Genomic DNA, 21,519 nt, shown 5'->3' on the forward strand with positions numbered 1-21,519 from the left:
ATAATACTATGATCATCCCTAATGAGAAAGAGAGAGAGACCGTTTTGGTGTACGTGGATGGGAATCCAATGTTTTGAAACTATGAAATTGGGCGAGACGAGATTATCTGATACTTGAACAGGCCACACACAGTCTCCAAATGACAGAACATTTACAGAGTGTATGAATATCAACTAGTTACAATGCACAGGCTTGCATCAAATATCTCATAAAATAAGAAATAAATTCACATAAAATCACAAGAGATACACAATATTTGGGAGCCATAACATTTATTAGCTAATATTAGAAATGTTATTATTTTATCCATTTTGGTATTTGATATGTTTAACTGTATATTCCCCATTTGTCCTTGTATATTTCTGTGACTTTTCTATCATTCAACACTTTCAACTAATTTAATAACACTTAAATGTAATGACTGGCAAATTTATAAAATGAAAATATCAATTTTTCATAATATATTATAATTTTGTGATGACTAAATTCACTTGTAACATTTTTAGTGTTTAATTTTTAATTTCCTCATGACAATATAATGTAGAATATTTATATCAGTCATTAATATGTCATTATTTTATTTATTTATTTTCATCAGTCATTATTTTATTTATTTTTTTATCATAAAATGCAAATAATATTGATTATTAGTACTGGCCAGAATTTTAAAACCAGTGAATCCCTAGAAATCAAATATATTTCCATAATTGTTTAAATAGGAAATGACACGACATCTAGCCTTGTAGCATTCATGACAATAAATATATTTATAACTAATTTTATATATTTTTAAATAGTTTAAATATAGATAAACATATTAGAATTATCAAGACATGTCTTTATAAATACAGATTTTTCATTCCCATGTAAGATTCTCAATGTAGGAATAGTCAATCTGTTAACCTGAGTTTGAACTAGAACATTCTAACAACCAAAATGATGCTTTAATCATGTTCTAATCTTTTTGGAGGGTGGGTGAAGTCATGGTAGACACACACACTCCCTTTATCCATGATCTTTCTGTCATCCTATATAAACCCACCCCAGCTTCAGGTCTACAAATACCCAAAACACACATGCACTTGACAAAGAGGACGGCAAGGCAAGAGGGAGAAAAGTCAAACAACTCTTGAAGAAACTTCTAAATTCACCAAGAAGGTAAATGTTAAAAACACAACATACTTGAATTCAATTCTGAATTTTGTCCTAGTAATTGTGCTGAATTTGCAACATTTTCTAAAAGTTATTAACATTTCTAATCGGTTGATTGTGTTGTCAGTTATCATTTTGTCGTAATACATGCAAATACTTTAAATAGAAAAAAAATGGTCATATTTTTCTAAATATCATTTGTCACGTTGTGCCCTCAGATGATGTCCTCCAGGTGTTTGCTACTTATTCTGGTTGTCTACTTCTTCATGGATGAGCTTTGTGCTTTCCTGATACCAGACAGAGTGAAAAGAGTAAATATCACATTAATTATATGCTGCGTTGATTCTCTTCTTGAGAGAATATATATATTTATAAACAGTTTTTAATATAGCAATGTAATAAAAAACACGTTAATACGTCACATATATTAAAACTCATCTGATTACCTGCAGAGCAATTTCAGGTCGGATCAGGAGAGGTCACCGCACATCTATGAGCTCTCTGATCTGGCAGACTTGTTCCCAGGAAATGAAGGGGAAATGACTCGGGACTGGGATCCCAATCCAGCAAAGACTCCCGATTTCTTTTCCCCAATGGAACACATCAATGTGCAACCAGCTAACAGCAACCGTCGCAAAAACAAAGATAAGAGGTGAGTAGGAATATTTACTGTTATTTTGTATATATTTTTATAAATACAAATGATTAAATAAAAATTTATTGATTTTTTATTTTATTTTAATTGCTACCACATACGATTCTACGGAGCCCCTTAGAGCTCATAGTCGTGGAAAGATTTCGGGGTGGGTGAAAAAAAATTCGGGGTGGGAGGAAAAAATATTTTTCAAATCTTTTGCGTTCTCTCGCAAAACTTTGCGTTCTCTCGTATCTTCAGGTCAAAGATGCTTTGCGAGAGAACGCAAACATCTTTGCGAAGGAACGCAAAAGTTTTGCGAGGGAACGCAAACATCTTTGCGAGAGAACGCAAAAGATTTGAAAAATATTTTTTCCCCCACCCCGATTTTTTTTCACCCACCCCGACATTTTTCCACCACCATGAGTTCTTCTACAGTTCTTTTTTAATATATTTTACAATTTGTAAAGAGATTTCCAATTTTCTTCAATTTGTAACTCTTAGGTCTTTGTAGAAGAAATCCTATGTTTTCAAGCCCAAATTCACGCACATTTTTTTTTTTTACCCCGAATAGGAGGAGGATCACTGTTCCTCTGGACCCCATTGGCAGCTCCTACTTGTCTTCCAGGAACAGAAAGGTATTTTCATACAGAGAAAACCACAGTGGTTTGGCTACATTTATTTGAATTAAACAGATTGCATATCCTATCACTGCTAAAACCATTTTTCCCCCCCTCAGGAGGAACCTGAAGATTTTAAGGACTACAATGCAAAGTGATCAAACTGACAGATGACATATACCGTTAAAAAGGACTTCTTATGTGGTTTAGTTTTGGTCCTTTTTTCGCTTTTGTGGTTTCTTCTTTTGGAAAACTGCTGGTTTCTATTAAGTCATTGAATCTCAGGTTTATAAACTGTGACTTATTTATAGTATTTATGTTTTCCAATATTAGCTTACCAGCTCCATCTAGTGGGGTGCAAACTGACAGACGCTGTACCGGTGTTGCCGCTAAATAAAGTGTACATGGATAAACAATTGAATCTTGTTCTTTCAACTTATTTTAAATCACAAAAACATGACGCGTCTCAACACAAGAATTAGATTAGAAAAATAAGACATTTTAAGCCCAATAAAGAAAAGTTTTATTTCTCCAGGTAGTTAAAGAAAACAATATCAGATGCAAAAAAATATACCATTTTGCTTTGCTTTTCTCTTCACTTTCACATATGTACACTTCCCAAAATCTGTGATATTTACAGAGTGAAACGTGAAGCAAGAGGGGTCTGGCTTTTGGGGATTTCCAGTCTCCCTTGCTTCACAAATAACCCAGAAAAAAAAAATCTAAACAATAGTCTCCAAACTAATTTAAAAGAAAGAGCTTGTAGCATAAATGAGTAATCTTTACCAGAGTTTAAAAAACCCAAACATTTCTTGAAAACAATAATTCTATATAAACCATTCTACTCAAGGAAAGCTTCAGCAAAGTTCCTAAATCTAGCCTTCGCATCTTATTAAACTGAAATCTTCAAAAAATTTAACACATTGAGAGAAAAAAAGAACACTATGCTGTGCAAGTAATTAAAGATCAAACAGTTTTGATAGCTTCTTTGACAAAGTACATGAGTTAACATACTGTACATTACCAGTAGAATTAGAAGAAATGTTTGATATCAATAATTGCAACAAAGGATTCCCTGCTTCAATGACTTGTATAGCTCTTTATATTTGAACATCTAATACATAATAGCTGACTGGTCAAGTCCATTTGGGTGTTTTTTCCGACAAATTTCCAATGAAGAGGTTGTAATTCAAATGGTCTTATGATCATCAACAGGAAATGGCATTCAGACTAACACATTGCATCTATTAGTCTTCAAACAAAGGCATCTATCCAATGAAAAAAGATCAACTCGACAGTTCACTAAGAACAATCTCTCACAGCAGCTCTTTGGCAAAATCAAGACAATATTTTTCTGCATTTTGAATATAGCTTTTTTATATATATATATATATATATATATATATATATATATATATATATATATATATATATATTTTTTTTTTTTTTTACTTAAATAGACTCTTGAAATACCAAAGTAACCAATATAGTATACATCTGTGAAAATGTAGTGTGGCTGTGTTCTATAACTTTTCCAACAAAGAAAAATAGTGCCACTTACCAAATATGCAAGCTGCTTATTTTAAACAAATAACAATTTGATGTGACAAAGGATAATTTAAGCATCTCTGAAATAGCTACAAATGAGCAAAGATCAATTACCAACTTGGGAGGTAAGAGATCAGTTCAAACATTATTTCTCAGTGAATTCTGTAATGGAGACTACTGACTGTAAATCATGTAAGGAATAACTAGAAAGAGAAAAAAAAAAAAAAAAAGTATTTTGAAACTGAAAATGGTTTTGGATACAAAAAGTGGAGAACTGGGAACATTCAGAGCTTTGAGGGAATGATCACCCTCATCTAAGTGTCTTTTTTATGACTTGACCGTCGAGAGTCTCTGCATTTGTGGCAGTTAAATATATCGGGCACGTTAGACTTCTTAATTTTGGCGCAAGAGAGGTGCACCCACACGCTGCACTGACTACATTCAATCATGGGCCGTCCTGCAAACGGTTTACCGCAGTAACAGGTGATCAAATCCCAAGAATCATCCCCTGTAAGGCAAAGATGCAACAAATTATAAAAAAGTTGTATTAAAGTCATTAATGAAATGATTTAAAAACACAAAGTTTAAATAATAAAAAAAACCTCCTGTAAGGGAAAGATGCGACAAATTACAAAAATAGTATTTAAATTGTAAAGTCATTAATGAAATTATTTAGGGACAAATTAATAAATATATAGGTATGTATATGTATGTATGTATGCATGTATGTATACGTGTATGTGTATATATATATATATATATATATATATATATATATATATATATATATATATATATATATATATATATATATATATATATATATACATATACACACACACACACAGGTGCATTTAAAAAAAAAAAATAGAACTTCATGAAAAAGTTGTTTTTTGATAACTTATTTCGAAAAGTGAAACTTTCATATATTCTAAATTCATTACATGTAAAGTAATTTTAAAAGTTTTTTTTGTTTTAATTTTGATGATTAGAGCTTACAGCTCATGAAAGTCAAAATCCAGTATCTCAAAATATTAGAATATTTACATTTGAGTTTCATTTAATGACCATCTCTACAGTATAAATTCTGGGTATCTCTTGTTCTTTGAAACCACAATAATGGGGAAGACTGCTGACTTGGCAATGGTCCAGAAGACAAACATTGACACCCTCCACTAAGAGGGTAAGTCACAGAGGGTCATTACTGAAAGCAGTGGCTGTTCACAGAGTGCTGTATCAAAGCATATTAAATGCAAAGTTGACCGTAAGGAAGAAATTGGGTAGGAAAAGGTATACAAGCAACAGGGATGACCACAAGCTTGAGAATACTGTCAAGCAAAGCCGATTCAAACACTTGGGAGAGCTTCACAAGTAGGGGACTGAAGTTGGAGTCAGTGCATCAAGAGTCACCACGCTCAGACGTCTTCCACGCTACCAAGCCACTTCTGAAACAGAAACAACGTCAGAAGCATCTTACCTGGGCTAAGGAGAAAAAGAACTGGACTGTTGCTCAGTGATCCAAAGATCTCTTTTCAGATAAAAGTACATTTGGCAAACTTTCATGAGCTGTAAGCTCTAATCATCAAAATTAAAACAAAAAACTTTTTAGATGAAATGCATGTATAAAACTTTACATGTAATGAATCTAGAATATATGAAAGCTTCACTTTTTGAAATGTTACAAAAAAATAATAATTTAAAAATATCCAATTTCACGATATTCAATTTTTTTGAGATGCACCTGTATGCATGTATGTATATACACACACACATATACATATACATACATATATACACACACATACATATATATATATATATATATAGGGGTAGAGATTTAAAACGTTGGATTAATTACAGTGAAAAATACCGTGTTAAAATTAACGCATTTGCCCCAGACCTACGTGGGTCATCTGACAGTTTAATAAATAAGTTAATAGTGTGTTATTTTATGTTGTCCGTTTTGCCCAATTTTGCCAACGAAAATATAAAGAAAGTAAAACTGTTCGGCTCCGAGCAACACAAAGCTGAATTTCATTTCTTAATCCACGTTTTGAACAAATCGGATGAACCATTAGGCTCGTTGGATTTGAAGCTGTGCTGCACAGACCGATCGGTGTGACATCAAAGTACTGCGAGAATGATTCAAAAGCATAAGGAGTCATCTGCTCTCTAATCGCTCTCGTGGTACTTTGATGTCACACACCGATCGGTCTGATGGTGATGATCCACTTCAAGTCAAACAAGCCTAATGATTCAATGGACCACTCCAAAAGAGAACCATTTACTTCACTCCTGAATGAATCAGCCATTTGAACGAATCAAATGAATGAATAAATGACTATGACTTAATCATTAAGACATTTACCACCACCTACTGGCGGTTTTAGTTTATTATTTAGAGAAGGGGTGTCAAACTCAGTTCCTGGAGGGCCACAGTCCTGCATAGTTTAGTTCCAACCCTGCTCCAAAACACAAAACCTGTAGTTTTCAACTGAGCCTGAAGGACTTGATTAGCTGGATCAGGTGTGTTTAATTAGGGTTGAAGCTAAACTCTGCAGGGCTGTGGCCCTCCAGGAATTGAGTCTGACACCCCTGATTTAGAGTATCATTTCATTAAAGAAATAATTTAATATTTCCAAAGAAATAATAATAATAAAAATTATTAAAGGTAAAGTTCACCCACCCAAAAATGAAAATGTCACCATTTACTCACCCTCATGGTCCAAAAGAGTATATGCAATATATTTTGTGTTGAATCAAACTTAATATTTCTTGCTGAAGCTACTTTTTGTAATGTCTGTTTGATGCTTTACACAACAATGACTTAATCCCAAATTAATTATTAGTCCCTTACAAACTCACCTGACTCCACCATTATGTCTTCATCCGCTATCCAAGTCTCTCCCTCACTGGAACTCATATCTGCCTCTCTGGTGGCTTCCTCCTTTTCTTCTTTCACCTGGGCCTGTAGTCTGCACTCAGCCGCTGCTCCCTGGTCCAAATGCTCCTCTCCATGCCTGAGACCGTTCTCTGACTCGGTCTCGCTGTGGGCCGAGCTCTTAAGCTTCTTAAGGGCTTTGGACTGTTTGGGGTTTTTACTGCGCTTGATCCTTGCACGCTTCTCGCCACCGCTGCTACTGCTGTCTCCAGCGCCTGAACCAAGAGAAAGACGCTTCAGCTTCTTGTCCTTTTTGCGCTCAGCTTTGCTGGCCACCTGCCCCTCATAGAAAGAGTCTTTTAAACACATTTTGTCCATCAGGGTGCTGTCAGACGACAGCCGCCGCATGCTCCTGTTGCTCTTATTGGCACGAGCCTTGCGAACGAATGTGTGGATAGTGTGCAAGTCTGACGTGCCGTGACTCCAGTTGGGAGCCATGTTAGAACTCGTTCCACCTAAAACGCTGCCTTCACCTGAAGCACCAGAGCTGTTTGGAGAACTGGAGGATGCTGGCGACCATGGCCTTTCCTGTGGAGAGAGACAAATATCTGTATGGATCAAATGATATTTGGTCATAAAACAGCTGACATCTACAAATACAAGTTGTAAAAAAGACCAGTGCAGGGCTAAATATGTTCAGTGGAGAAGATATACTGACAGCACAGGCTAAATCTTGGGTGTCCAATATCCTACAGATTTTTGCTCCAATTTGTCCCAAAATTCCTGCTGGGAAGATTCTAGTAATGCTGAAGAGCTTGATTACCTTGGTTCAGGTGTGTTTAATTGTGATTGAAGCTAAATTCTGCAGGACAGTGGTCTTCAAGGAGCAGAACTGGCCAGACCTGGAGTAAAATTCACCAAACACGGCACGTTTTGGATGTCTCCCTAATCTGACAAACCTGATTTAATTTATGGCTTTTTTTATTTAGCTTATGGCACCAACAGCTAATTCTTGGAACTCTCGATTATTGGGACAAATCAGCACCAATAATTGGATGTTTTAAAGAAGTGCACAGAACAACCTGCTTTCTGTTTTAAACAGTATGAACTAGTTATATACTAAAAAGACAAAAGCAAGGTGAAATGTACACATTAGGGCTGCCCTCGACTAAGGATTTTTCTGGTCGACTAGTAGTCGTCCACTTTAACCCCTTAACTGTCACCGTCCTGTATACGGGACTTTACTTCACTATATTACCATTAAATCCTAAAGTAATCATGACAAACTATGTATCATTGGAAAGGTCCAAGTCTCCTAAATAGATATTTTACCATTGTTTGTTGTTACAAATAATGTAGGAACAGTAATAGATTAATTTATGACAAGAGTGCACCAAGAGTCTATGATAAATCTACATCATAACAGGAGTTCTGACCTTTGTCACAAAAAGGCTTTATTTCCTTGCCTTTTTTCCTATCACATGTTTTAGCATTCATCATAAGTTATATACCATTTGAAAGCTTAATCTCAAAATTCATCCTGTGAAAACCATTTTGAAATCGGACATTGCATTACCATAGAAATGATACTTCAAAATGTTTTAGCAGTCTCCTCCCCCTTAGTGGAGGTGTCATAATACAAAATGTATTACGGTCTTTTAGAATCAAACCTTTTTATAATCTTGACAAAATACATATCATTGGAAAGGTCTGAGTCTCAAGATTCCATATTTGGTGGTATTTCCAAATTTTGTTATAGATGTAATATTGAGAGAGAAATTGATAGATTTGTGACAGAAATGCATCAAAAAAAAATTCAATGGAGTTTGAATGGCACCTGGTGGCAGTTTTTGGTATAACGCCTAAACAAAATTGCATATGAACCTCAAATTTTTTTTATATCAACTTCAAATTTGGAACATACGGAAGCGTATTGCATTCACTTGAGGAAAAAAAATCTACTCTGTTTTTCTGAATTAACGAGTTAATTATCTCAGAATTACGAGAATTTTTCATAAAAAAAAGTTTTTGCCCTGTTTTTCTGAATTAATGACTTAATTATCTCATAATTCTGAGATAATTAACTCGTTAATTCAGAAAAACAGTAGATTTTTTTTCCTCAAGTGAATGCAATACGCTTCCGTAGGAACACAACTTATGTACACATATGGCTTTAATTTCATAGCAATTCTGGATTTTTTTAAATATTTATTTTATATAAAATAAAAATAGTATAATACTTTTTTTGCAGTAAATTTAAACTTCTACAACTTTTAATACTTTAGTGCACTCTCGTGAATTTTCAAAAATGGGTATGACAGTTAAAGGGTTAAGCATTAGTCGACTAATCACGCGTTTATTAATAAACCATTTAAATCAATATAATGAGCCTTTAATTGCCTAATAAGTGCTCAAGCACACACATAAAGCTTGCCACAGTGCACCACAGAAGTAATGATTGTGAATGTGTCAGGGGAAAACAGTAGGAAGCTGCATTAACATTTTGATAATTTGATAAACTAGTGCTTTCTTTGTTTTCGTCTTAAGAGATAAAGCAGGTAACACTGACTCGTAATCTCCACAGTAGTTGATCATTTGTATGATAAAATTGTGTGATTAGGCACAGTTTTTTAATAAACTTGATATGTTTTAAGATGATAAAACAGTCTCATGATTAAAGCATAAATGTATTAAAGCATAATTATTAAACTTCAGCACTTTTTTTTTTTTTAAATACTGGTTTTAAAAACTACCACCCAATTAATCAGTTACCAGCTAGATTTTTTTTAAACTTAGTTATTATCTACAAAATCCAGTATCTGTCAAATTCTACTTATTAGCACATTAGTACATGCTTGGAACGGGTGTCAAAAGTGTAGCACTAGGAGATCTCTGGCAACAGGGCTTTGATGCATGAAACCACACCTAAATGTGAAACAATGCTCCATTCTTACCTCCTTTGGAGAAGGGATGTAACCAGCGTATGCAAGAACAAAACTGCAAAACTTGTTGAAGTCCTCCACTGTTCTCTTTCTTCTCTCTGATGGCTGGACATGAAAATCATATTTTAGCAATTTGGACAAGCACTGCCATCTGTAGGATGAAAATCTTATTTCCTTGTTTGACTTACCAGAGTCTCTGCTTTGCACTTCAGTAATGAATCTACGTAGCAAAAAGAAAGGAGAGAGAAGAACATTAATTCGTTGCTAAATAACAGGTTTAACCGAGAAAACGTTGCATTTGGAATCGACTCGTGCAGATTTATTTCTTACAAACCTGGTTAAAGTGCGTTTTCGACGCTAAGCTAACGCGCTAGATGTGCTATTCCTCGCGAGTCGCGACACCCTGTTGATTGAGGCGTAAATTCAAGTGCGCAAGGCACCATTTTACACCCAAACATCCACACGATTTAAGAGACTTTAATTGTGAAGAAAACTAATGTAGTGACAAACACTATAACTAAAGCAGTGAAAAGGCGAGACAACGCAGCAGCTTGTGGCTTAACCTTGCTCTCGACGTGGAAACACACCTAGACAACTTTTCTGGTTTGGGAACTCCTATAAAAACATATATGGTTGATCATAATATAGTTACAACGACCAAACCTTTAAGTGTTGAGAGGGAACAGACACCATCGGCAATGCATTTAGCGCTAACGTTACCCCGTCATAACAAAGAGTTACAGTCAGGCAGGGAAATGCTAAGTTACCACGCTAAGCAGTGACCAGTCTTAAAAAGGCAACATTTTCGCCCTAAAGGACATTACAATATCAGAGAAACAGCCGAACGGTGTAAAAATAAAAACTATTCGACTGGCACCTGGTTAAATGGATTAATAGCGGCAACTAATTTGAAACCGGGCTGTTTTACTAAGCGAAGACAAAATGCGCAACGCTGCGTAACTGCGCTTGTGTAAACCTGCCCATTAAATCACTTGAACGGAAAGAAGTGGTTGGATATCAGGGATGTTTTAAATCATTTATAAGTTACTGCTTAACAAATGGCTACAATCCAATTGAGTAATTTCACTCCATTGCACAAGATAGCAACTCGGCTAATCCCTATGAACCAGCTCGTCGGCGCAGTAAAATGTCCTGTGCTTCATTAACACAATCACACATTACAAAGTGTCTGGCATTGAATCAGGTTCACTTGTGAAATCAGTCTGCTAAAATAAAAGGGTATGCAAAGTTACTGCAGGATTAAAGCTGCTAACAGGCTAACTGACTCTGCTAAAACTGAACGATGATGATGGGTGTTGCCTATCACAACATGGTTAAAGTTTGAATATTTGAAATTCAAGTTTAAAGTTTTCCTTACCTTGGTGTTCGGACATTATTTCAAGCATTGTCGCCTAATAAGCTCGATCCTCTTCAGTTGGGTGACACCGTGCAGTGTCAATCTTCGCCCGGCTTGGGCGCAGCAAGCCCCGGCTGACTAGCTATAGTCTAGTTAGCTGGGCATCGGAACGATTCAAACGACGATTTTACTTCGTTTTACAAACTGGTCCAATGAAATATCGCTGGACCTTAAATCCCTGGAAAGATCAATTTACTTAATTTTGGCCAGCAAGCAGCGTTGCAAAAATAATCTAGCTGGCAATTCAATTACCTAACAGACCACCAAGTAAAGAAGAACCAATGATAAAACCAGGGATCCAGCATGTTTTTGCAACTAATGTTAGTAACATAAACTCTACGTGCGCGCTATTATCCCTTTTCGACGAAGTGGAGGACCAAAGTTCCCCAAAAATTACGTCTGCGTGTCGTCTCCGGCGCGCCTCACTAGAGTCGACGATGTCAACTGACTCAAGAAACCCCTTGCGGTCAAAATGCTGTTACGATGTAAAAATTTTCTCTCCAGGGATTCATGGGACATGTAGTTCAAGCAATGAGATTTAAACAACAATTCAACGACGAATAAACAACAATACCCATGATTCATTGCGCTAGTCGTAGTTCTGCTATGTTCATGGGAAATTGAGTTTATCTGTTCCAATTCCTATGCCTTGTGTTTAAATAACAGTACTTTTATAAACGTTCATTTTTCTGTGCAGATCGTTGGACATTTCAATCAATATGTAAGATCAGTAGTTAAACAGGCAGCTTTCCTGGCCATTTCGGTTGCCAATGACGTATTATCATTAAAACTAAGCCCGTGGAAAGGCCAAGCTGCTGTATTCCACGAAATAAGCAGTTATCTTCGAAAGGGGGCGCTTGGCGACTCAGGAAGATTTGGTTCACAGGCTGTCCGTTGGCCTGAAAGTGTAATAAAATATAGGCTATTGAAGTAAAATATATAGAAACTTTTTTCAATTTGACAATGTCAAAATAGTGACACTTCTAATAATCATAAATACATTTTCTTCTTAATTTATTGAAAAGCCAAGGAAACTCTAAAGTCTTGGTCAATTTAATAATCATTTTATTTAAATATTAAAAATCGAATTTATTCTAGAAATCTAATATAAAATATTATCAAAAGGCAAAAAACAGGATTTTATTTGTACCTATATTGTCAGTCTAAATCACTATTTATGCACTGATTTTTTTAAATTTATGTGGCATTTAAAACCAGTTCCCCTCTTTTATCACTTAATCTTTCATTAATGGCATGTAATTCTTTTTAATCTATATTTTTCTTAAAATGTTTTTTTTTTATTAATGAAATATATTGAATACAGTTGTAAATGTCAGCTAGACTTGTAGACTTGCCTTTCTGAGCCACCGAGCGCCCCCTTCAGGACATAAAAGTGATCGCAATCAAACCAGCAGAAGCCTCTCTGTTGATTTCAGTTCACTGACCAAACCCCTTAACAACGAAATCAGCTACTGCGTCCACGGCAGTTTCCACCTTGAATACATCACAAAGTACTGTACAGCCTTGACAGGGCTCTTAATCACACAAGCATAAAGAGCACGCGAAGGCACGTAGGGGTTTTTGAGGAAGATATGTCTGAGAAGGACCCTAAAACATCTCAGGACCTGACTGTTGTGGTGAGTATTTGATTTTTACCGAGATACTGGGTCGTGCACTTACAGTCACTTCACCAGCCAAAGTGAATGAATGTATAATGAGAAGTGCTGTGCTTTGCCTGTTGTAAGTCATCATTCAATAATAGTTCTGTCGTGAAGTTGTATTGAAAGATCACTCTCAATGCATTTTCAAATGGTTTCTTTCTTTATCAATCTATAGTTAAATTGCATTAAAATGTAGATGGAATTTATTTTCAGAAGGGTTATGCAACGAGGATTTCTTTATTTCACTGTTAGGTATCTTGTGTGATTACACGATGTTGAGAGGTTTCCCTTGTTACTATGGTTTCAGTTCCAGCGTGGGCTGGGAGCATGCCCTTAAACTGCTGTTTTTACTCCTGTGTGGGAGGCCCACGCAAAACCCACACGATTCTAGATGGATTTTATTTATGCCTGTTGGACGCAGTGTTCATTCACAATTTTTCTGAGTTTTAGATTTGATTGCTTGTTTAATATATTTTTCTTCTGTTTAGGTACAGACCTTGCTGCAGCAGATGCAGGACAAGTTCCAGACCATGTCAGACCAGATTATTGGGCGAAATATCCTTCCACATATGCATATTTTTGTCAGTGTAAATAATTGTAATGAATTAATTGTAACATAATTGAGTGGAATGCACTAGCTATTTTTTTGTGTGTACACAATCAAAACCTTTATTTATTAGAAGAAAATTCATGCTTCGTAGATTGTGATGATTGCTTATTCAAAATGAGTTTTCTCTTAATTCTAATACTTGATGAGATGAGTACGCGAATCGATGATTTGGAGAAGAACATCTCTGATCTCATGACTCAGGCAGGTGTGGAGGAGTTAGAGGAGGAGATAAAAGTCACTGAGACCTCTGGAACAGCTTGAAGGCCATGCCCAACCCCATCCTAGTAAGTGTAGGTGGTGCTATTGCCACTTTGAAGATGCCATTCTTTCAAAGTTGTTACTATTTAGAGAGCACTTAAATTCCATAAACTGCAATAGAACGTGTATTTGAAATTACATTTGGATTGATCTGCTTGTGACACAATCAGTTTCAAGTTACTTGTAGATTTAATTTTGTTTTGTGGTCTTCATGCCATGTCTTTGTGCTTTGTTTAATCTTTAGTATCTTTTCTCTTTCAGACGGCCAAGGAACACAGTGAGGACCTTCTACTGCAGTATCAGAATTTTTAAATGAAATGTGAATTCATAATTTTTTAAGTAATTCATTAAAAATGGTGCTTGCCCATGCGTATTACATAAAATATTACATATTGTAAGGTTAAAACTACATTACTGGACAGAAGATAAGCAAATTAAAACTTGTTTTTGTATTTATTCATTGTAATCACAGGGGAAATCATGTGATTCCTGCATGTTTTGCTGATTATTAAAAACTCCATGAAATGGCTTTAAAGTTGCTGTTTTCTTTCATGTGCTAACATATTTCTTATTAAAACAAAGAAGTGATAAAATCCAAATATTTCAAGTATTTAATTAGAATACATGGCTACTTTACAAAGGCCTTCATTGGAAAGTATATGCAGCCAGATGGTGTTGTTCTGACATCTACCAGCAGGGGTTAACTGGGTCATGTTAATCATGCATAACCTTAACCTATATGCACCACAAGAATGTGCACAGTTCCAAAGCCTTCATTAACGACTAATGTTGAAGGAACCATATCAGCCAAACTGCTTGTAGATATGTAGTATTAGAGGAAGGGACATTTTAAAGCCTTAACACCTTTCTGTTTTAAATGGTGACAACATGATCAGACCAAGTTTGAAAAAAAAGAAAACTAGGTAAAAATCAGCGATTCACCATCATGACTTTTATGGTATTTGAAAGTGTTTTTATATGTGTATGTATTTACTCATAATTTATATTATTCCACACCAGACACAAGTTTTACTGAAAGTTGTTGAAGTGGCATTCATATCTAACGGCATAATGTGTGTACGTTATGTTAATAACACAATGTATGTGCTGTCAACTGACATAGCCTACACAGTTTTGGCTAAATGTGCTTTATAAATCTTATAGTATTCAGAACCATTCAAAATTCTGTCAAGCTAACATGGGATGTGTTTTTGTGTGAAGATGAACATAATTTATGTCATTTTTTGCATTTCTGAATATTTCTGTGCACTCTACACTGAATGTGTCATGGATGAGTGTAGTGGTGAATGAATTGTTTATTTATTTTAGCTTTCCATAGAGAAATCTCTAGTAACATAACAGTGCATAAATATCTTAATACTCAATATCTTAATACATTTTCTAATTATTTTCCTAATATTATACTTATTCTTTTATTATACTATAATTATACTAAAATTCTCATAATATTCCTTCTAAATATCTTAATACAAATATCCAACACAAATTATAAATATAAATAATGCCACTTCAAGGTGCCAGGCGCTACCAGGACACAAGACACCAAGGCCTAAGTGTAGGGATGGAAAGGCCACTCATGTCAGCCTGCCAGATGCAAAGCTGACTGAAGACAGAAAACAGAGTGGCCGTGACAGGGAGTCGTTTTTTGTTGCTCTCCATGTCTTACTCCATGACCTGAAACAAAAACATATATTAAGATAAATAACACTGATTTATGACATTTAGAGCAAATTTGACTGATTATATGGAAAAAAAATAAAATAACAAATCTAATCGTAGTACCATAAACCAGTCATGGAGCTGCATCTCCTCCAGAACAAGTCTCTGCTGGGGATCCAGCTGCAAACAATCGCGAATCATCTGGCAGCATTCTGTTCAAAAAGATGAGAGAGATGTCTGATTATGAACTTGTATGTTACACTTTTATTTCAAATTGCATACTTTCATATTTAGCAATCAAATTCTTTGTTCTTTGATGAGGATTTCACCTTGTGACAGGTCAGGTTTGGATCGCTCATTCTTGCCGATCATGTATAGGTCTTTGTCGTCAGGATAATACCCACACACCATCATGAACAGCAGGATCCCTAATGACCAAACTGTCGCTGACTGTGCATGGTACATTTACATTTACACTTATGCATTTAGCAGACGCTTTGGACTGACATTGCATTCAAGTTACAGTTTTTACATTTTATCAGCTCTTGCTTTCCCTGGGAATCGAACCCATGACCTTGGCGTTGCTAGCGCCATGCTCTACTATTTGAGCTACAGGAAAGTGGTACCTGCCGTCGACGTCGAACTCCGGTAGACAGAACATTTCTGTACCTAGAAGGAAGAGATTGATATTTAACGCATTTCTACAGCACGTACAGCAGGATGTGTTTCAGTGAGCTAAATGACCTGCTAGCAAATCATAAAACTTACCATTGAAGGTTAGGCAGAGTCCTTTATGAGTGTGCCGCACGCAATGTCGATCAACCTGACCTCCAACGTGTCCGGGTTCACCAGGAGGTTTTCCAATTTTATATATGTATGGAAGACTAACATGAATATAAGATGTTAGAAATGGAAAACAGTGAATGAGAAGCTATAATATAGAGAGCACAGGCTACTCACAATTCTGATATGGCATATCTGGAGTCTTTTCGGCAATTTTCACAGCCCCCTGTTCAATCAAACAAAGAATTGACAATTATCAGGTGCATAGAGATCATTCCAGTCATGAATACCGAACAAGTATGGAAAGTTTTATTAGTAAAAAAAAAAAAAAAGCAAAAAAAAAAAATGAAACCTTAAGGCCATCCTTGCCAGCAAGTCCCTGCATACACATAGCCGTAGCCTCCTTTAACCAGCTTGGGCCCAAATTCGTATTGCCAGAATATGTGGCCTATTTAAAAGATAAACAAATGCAGTTAGCATGAAATAAATTTACGCATTCTATAATTTATGCTAACATTTTCTAATTCTCATATATTTATTATTCGTACTGTTGTCTGACTCCTCCACTTCATCATCTTCAGTGGAAGTATCTAGAGTTTGGACATCCTCAGCAGCGGGGAAGACTTCAGCGCCTGGAGCTTCTCCAAAATCATGAATCTCTTCAATTTGCTGCAGAGAAGTCTGATCTAAAGAGGGGAATGATATGAATCAAATCAGATAAATAACTAATTTAATATTGCATTCTCATATTAGAGTGGTATTTTGAAAAACTGGGAATGCGAGAATCTGCGTGTATTATGTTTTGGACTATATAAACTTACCCTTGTCCAGCTCTTCCGATTTGTCTTCTTTAGGGGGACGAAAGAGTATAATAAAGAGTTCTTTTAATATTCCACAGACTGAGCAGGGCACAACCAAACACAAATCCAAAACAATAGCAGACAAAGGAACATAGGAGAACACAGGCTTTAAATATCAAGAACAGCCTCGGTCAAAAGATCTACTCTGCCAAAGAAAAAAATGACTGCTGCACGCGCAACTGCTGTGGTGCCCTGCCCAGCTTTGACATGAAGATCAAAGACAGCGCCGATCGAGAGGTCAGTCGCCCCTGCTGCCTGCAATAGGTATAACAGACAAGTCATATTAAAGCCCAGCAATTAATTATGTTAGTTACATTAAGTCTCAAAAACCTGAAATCATGCTATGGGACTTAATGTTGTGTTGATATTCACAACTATTTTTTTTTTTTTTTTTTTACAGTGTAGTGACTCATAGGACGTGCTGTGTGACCTATACTACTTACATGAACGTGTGTGACTTATGAGTTACAAATGACATAAATGGCTTTATGTCTTTGCAAGGAGTCAGTCAGCAGTCACGCAGTTAATTTAGTTTATTTAGTTTGGGATCTGTAAGATTTTTTGTTGTTGTTTTTGAAAGAATACTTTTTTTTCAGCAAGGATGCATTAAATGTATCAAAAGAAACAGTAAACATTTGTAATATAACAAAAGATTTCTATTTTAAATAAATGCTGTTCTTTTGAATTTTCTATTCATAAAAGAATCTTGAATGTATTCTGGTTTCCAACATTAATAATAATAAGAAATGTTTCTTGAGCTCCAAATCAGCATATTAGAATGATTTCTGAATGATTGTGTAATATTAAAAACTGGAGTAATGGCTGCTGGAAATTCAGCTTTGCCATCACAAGAATAAATTGTTTTCATTTATTCCTCTTGAACATTAGTGTACTGTATGTATGCACCCATAGCATAGAAACCAATTTGGGCATTGCTGAACATTTATAATTTGTTATGTGTATAAATGGCAATATTTTGCCTTCAGATGGAGGTGCAGGCGCCCCCAGGAAGCAGGACTGACACCCCTGTTATCAAAAACAAGGAGACTGTGATGAAGCTTGAGGGACCCTGCTTGGCATGTAACTGCTGCGGTGATGCGAACTTTGAGGTAATTTTTTAGAATTCGATTGTCGTTGACATGTTGTTGCCTTGTTAATATACAAATTCAAAGATAAACATCGTACTGAGACCAAGAAAAATCATTTTTAAATTGGCAGGTTTGTGTTTCTAACCATAAATTTGTACTTCTCCCTTTAGCTCAAATGCAAAGATGGTCCTGGGAAGGAAGTCTTTACTGACACTGACAACTTTGGCATCCAGTTCCCTATGGACATGGATGTTAAGATGAAGGCTGTACTTATGGGTGCTTGCTTCCTTATTGTGAGTATTAAGCTAATGACATATTTAATGATTCATAATAGTCTGAATTGCTTCATAATGCACTACAGTACAACAGAATATGTGGTAGTAGTATAGCAGTACAGAACAATTGTGCAACCACAATCCATAAATTCTCTCTTGGATATGAGTGTGAAGCTAGCTTTCTACCACTCCTACTTTATCCATTTACAGTATTTGGATAGATAATTAATTTAAAGAAAGTTCATTCAGATTGATGTACTAAATGTCAGGAACAAGTGGTTTATTTTAGCACCAAGCTTTCCTCTTTATAAATGAAATTAAGTTTATTGTGTTGATATAAAAATAGTAGTTTACACTTTTCATAGTCCAAATGAGACATTCTACTAACTTTAATTAACTCTCAGAGACCATTAAGATTAGGTTAAGGCTAGTAGAATAAGTTGACATATACTTGCAAAGTTACTTGTAGTCGCTAGAATGTCTGTTGGGGGACCATTAAAACAAAGTGTTATAGCACTTAAAATAAAGAAGACATTAAGAAGGCAGTCTGCTAATACTCTAATGGCTGGTAGTTGAAATGAAGTTGCAAAGTTACTTCTAGGTAGTCTAAAGTGTCAAAATAAAATGTTACCAAATATTGTAATAGGCTACACCAGAAATCACATGCACTAGACTAGAACATATTCTTCCCTCCCAGATTCTGTTCTGACTCTGATTTGATCTTTTGTTCTCTTTTCTCTTCATAGGATTTCATGTTATTTGAAAAAGTGGGAGACACAAACTAGCGCAATACTGTATTCTCTTAGAGCTCCGGCTAAGTTACTTATTAAGTAACATTTTCAGCTAACTCGCATCATCTTTCAAATCTAATTAAATTAAACTAGTGAAATTCTCAAATTCTGTGGACGACGTCTGGACTTCCTTTATTTCTTGTATTTTCTTTGGTAACCAAAGCCATAGACAGCTGGCACTGCAGTGAAACCAAGGGAAACATTCAAGTTCATTTAGTAGTGTTCATGAGACCAGCAATATATACAATGACAAGCGAGGTATCATGAGTAACTGTTCACTGGTGCCTTTTTAACAATCATAACCTAAAATTATTACAAATTACTGTTAGTACAATCAATTAACTTTTATATATTTTTGCTGCTTTAAATATTTCTATTTTTTTATAATTTTTATTATAGTGTAACATGCAACCTTATTCATGTACTTCTAGACTTGTTTCATGCATAAAGTATATTTTTCAGTCTTTTTACAAGGAAATTCAGTTTTATTGTGCGGAAATTCAGTTTGATTATTTATACGGATGTTCCTACAGTCAAGTAATGCATGATGATGGGGGTTATATGCAATTTACTGACTCTGGCAACAGCTGAAAACAGGAAAAACAAGCAAGTAGTTGCATGGTTTTCTGTGTGTATACAGGTACATCTCAAAAAATTTGAATATCGTGAAAAAGGTCAATATTTTTTGTCACTCATTTCAGAAAGTGAAACTCATATTATATAGATTCATTACACATAGAGTGAAATATTTCAAGCCTTTATTTCTTGAAATTTTGATGATTATGACTTACAGATACTGAAAACCCAAAATTCAGTGTCTTATATTACATAAGATCAATAAAAAAAGGTTATTTTAAACAGAAATGTCAGGCTTCTGAAAAGTATGTTCATTTCTATGCACTCAATACTTGGTTGGGCCTCCTTTTGCATGAATGCATCAATGCGGTGTGGCATGGAGGCAATCAGCCTGTGGCACTGCTCAGGTGTAATGGAAGCCCTGGTTGCTTTGATAGCGGCCTTCAGGTCATCTGCATTGTTGGGTCTGGTGTCTCTCATCTTCCTCTTGACAATACCCCATAGATTCTCTATGGGGTTCAGGTCAGGAGAGTTTGCTGGCCAATCAAGCACAGAATCAGATTTTGGTACCTTTGGCAGTGTGGGCAGGTGCTAAGTCCTGCTGGAAAATGAAATCAGCATCTCCATAAAGCTTGTCAGCAGAAGGAAGCATGAAGTGCTCTAAAATTTCCTGGTAGATGGCTACGTTGACTGTGGACTTCAGAAAACACAGTGGACCAACACCAGCAGATGACATGGCAGCCCAAATCCTCACTGAGTGTGGAAACTTCACACTGGACTTCAAGCAACATGGATTCTGTGCCTCTCCACTCTTCCTCCAGACTCTGGGACCTTGATTTCCAAATGAAATGCAAAATTTACTTTCATCTGAAAAGAGGACTTTGGACCACTGAGCAACAGTCCAGTTCTTTTTCTCCACAACCCAGCTAAGATGCTTCTGGCGTTGTCTCAGGTTCAGAAGTGGCTTGGTAGCCCTTTTCCTGAAGAGGTCTGAGCGTTGTGACTCTTGCTGCACTGACTCCAGCCTCAATCCACTCCTTGTGAAGCTCTCCCAAGTGTTTGAATCAGCTTTGCTTGACAGTATTCTCAAGCTTGCGGTCATCCCTGTTGCTTGTGCACCTTTTCCTACCCAAATTCTTCCTTCCGGTCAACTTTGCATTTATTATGCTTTGATACAGCACTCTATGAACAGCCACCCCTTTCAGTAATGACCTTCTGTGACTTACCCTCTTAGTGGAGGGTGTCAATGATTGTCTTCTGGACCATTGCCAAGTCAGCAGTCTTCCCCATTATTGTGTTTTCAAAGAATAAGAGATACCCAGAATTTATACTGTAGGGATGGTCATTTAATGAAACACAAATATAGATATTCTAATATTTTGAGAGCTTGTAAACTCTTATCATCAAAATTAAAACAAAACAAAAAAAAAAAAAAAAACTTTTGAAAAGTTTCACTTTACATGTAATGAATCTAAAATATATGAAAGTTTCACTTTTTGAAACAAGTTACAAAAAAAAAGAAAAATGTTTTATTCAAATTTTTTTTTTTAGATGCACCTGTATATCTCTATTTCACCCAAAATGACACTTATGCCCTTCTGGTTCTCACCCCTCAAATACATAAATTACATAACTGATAGCCTGCAAAGATAAGGTAATTTGTTTCTTTTTTTAAAGTGGTACACCTTTGTCAGGTTGCTAATTTAAATATGTAAGAAAAAAGGAGGAGATACTGTCAAAACA

General features: G+C 35.7%; 4 protein-coding genes across 5 annotated transcripts; 3 read left to right on the plus strand and 1 right to left on the minus strand.

Annotated features, from left to right (window-relative positions):
* The first annotated feature begins 1,078 nt into the window (after positions 1 to 1,078).
* LOC306869558 (uncharacterized protein) lies at positions 1,079 to 2,824 on the plus strand. The gene is made up of 5 exons (XM_079416314.1): positions 1,079 to 1,158; positions 1,371 to 1,463; positions 1,605 to 1,804; positions 2,361 to 2,424; positions 2,526 to 2,824. Exons 2-5 carry the CDS (start codon positions 1,371 to 1,373, stop codon positions 2,562 to 2,564), a joined length of 396 nt encoding a protein of 131 aa, XP_079272440.1. The 5' UTR covers positions 1,079 to 1,158; the 3' UTR covers positions 2,565 to 2,824.
* Positions 2,825 to 4,112: 1,288 nt separating this feature from the next.
* On the minus strand, positions 4,113 to 11,649 carry LOC306887266 (PHD finger protein 23B-like). 2 transcript variants are annotated; one of them, XM_079444884.1, is made up of 5 exons: positions 11,156 to 11,649; positions 9,966 to 9,997; positions 9,790 to 9,882; positions 6,820 to 7,423; positions 4,113 to 4,462 (listed from the first exon to the last, which is right to left on the minus strand). In XM_079444884.1, the coding sequence occupies exons 1-5, from the start codon at positions 11,181 to 11,183 to the stop codon at positions 4,269 to 4,271; spliced, it is 951 nt and encodes a 316-aa protein (XP_079301010.1). In that variant the 5' UTR covers positions 11,184 to 11,649; the 3' UTR covers positions 4,113 to 4,268. The 2 variants fall into 2 exon arrangements, with proteins under 2 accessions (XP_079301010.1, XP_079301011.1); XM_079444885.1 differs by lacking the exon at positions 4,113 to 4,462 and adding an exon at positions 4,938 to 5,399.
* A 984-nt stretch (positions 11,650 to 12,633) lies between these two features.
* Positions 12,634 to 13,726, plus strand: LOC306874215 (heat shock factor-binding protein 1-like; the record flags this gene model as incomplete). Its single annotated transcript, XM_079424088.1, has 3 exons — positions 12,634 to 12,831; positions 13,344 to 13,442; positions 13,613 to 13,726. Exons 1-3 carry the CDS (start codon positions 12,787 to 12,789, stop codon positions 13,724 to 13,726), a joined length of 258 nt encoding a protein of 85 aa, XP_079280214.1. The 5' UTR covers positions 12,634 to 12,786.
* A 2,488-nt stretch (positions 13,727 to 16,214) lies between these two features.
* Positions 16,215 to 19,194, plus strand: LOC306869940 (phospholipid scramblase 1-like; the record flags this gene model as incomplete). The annotated part of the gene is made up of 5 exons (XM_079416904.1): positions 16,215 to 16,238; positions 17,167 to 17,283; positions 18,033 to 18,155; positions 18,305 to 18,427; positions 19,156 to 19,194. 5 exons carry the CDS (start codon positions 16,215 to 16,217, stop codon positions 19,192 to 19,194), a joined length of 426 nt encoding a protein of 141 aa, XP_079273030.1.
* Between the last annotated feature and the right edge of the window lie 2,325 nt (positions 19,195 to 21,519).

The sequence above is a fragment of the Barbus barbus genome (genome assembly GCF_936440315.1).
Source record: "Barbus barbus genome assembly, chromosome: 1".
Lineage (NCBI taxonomy): Eukaryota > Metazoa > Chordata > Actinopteri > Cypriniformes > Cyprinidae > Barbus > Barbus barbus.

Bases quoted from the DNA above. Each gene is read 5' to 3' on its own strand.
- LOC306869558 (XM_079416314.1), top strand. From the start codon at position 1,371: ATGATGTCCTCCAGGTGTTTGCTACTTATTCTGGTTGTCTACTTCTTC. The intron at 1,805-2,360 runs GTGAGTAGGAAT...TACCCCGAATAG, and splicing joins CGCAAAAACAAAGATAAGAG to GAGGAGGATCACTGTTCCTC. The intron at 2,425-2,525 runs GTATTTTCATAC...TCCCCCCCTCAG, and splicing joins TGTCTTCCAGGAACAGAAAG to GAGGAACCTGAAGATTTTAA.
- LOC306887266 (XM_079444884.1), bottom strand. From the start codon at position 11,183: ATGCTTGAAATAATGTCCGAACACCAAG. The intron at 9,998-11,155 runs GTAAGGAAAACT...TTTGCTACGTAG, and splicing joins AATAATGTCCGAACACCAAG to ATTCATTACTGAAGTGCAAA. The intron at 9,883-9,965 runs GTAAGTCAAACA...TTTCATGTCCAG, and splicing joins AGTGCAAAGCAGAGACTCTG to CCATCAGAGAGAAGAAAGAG.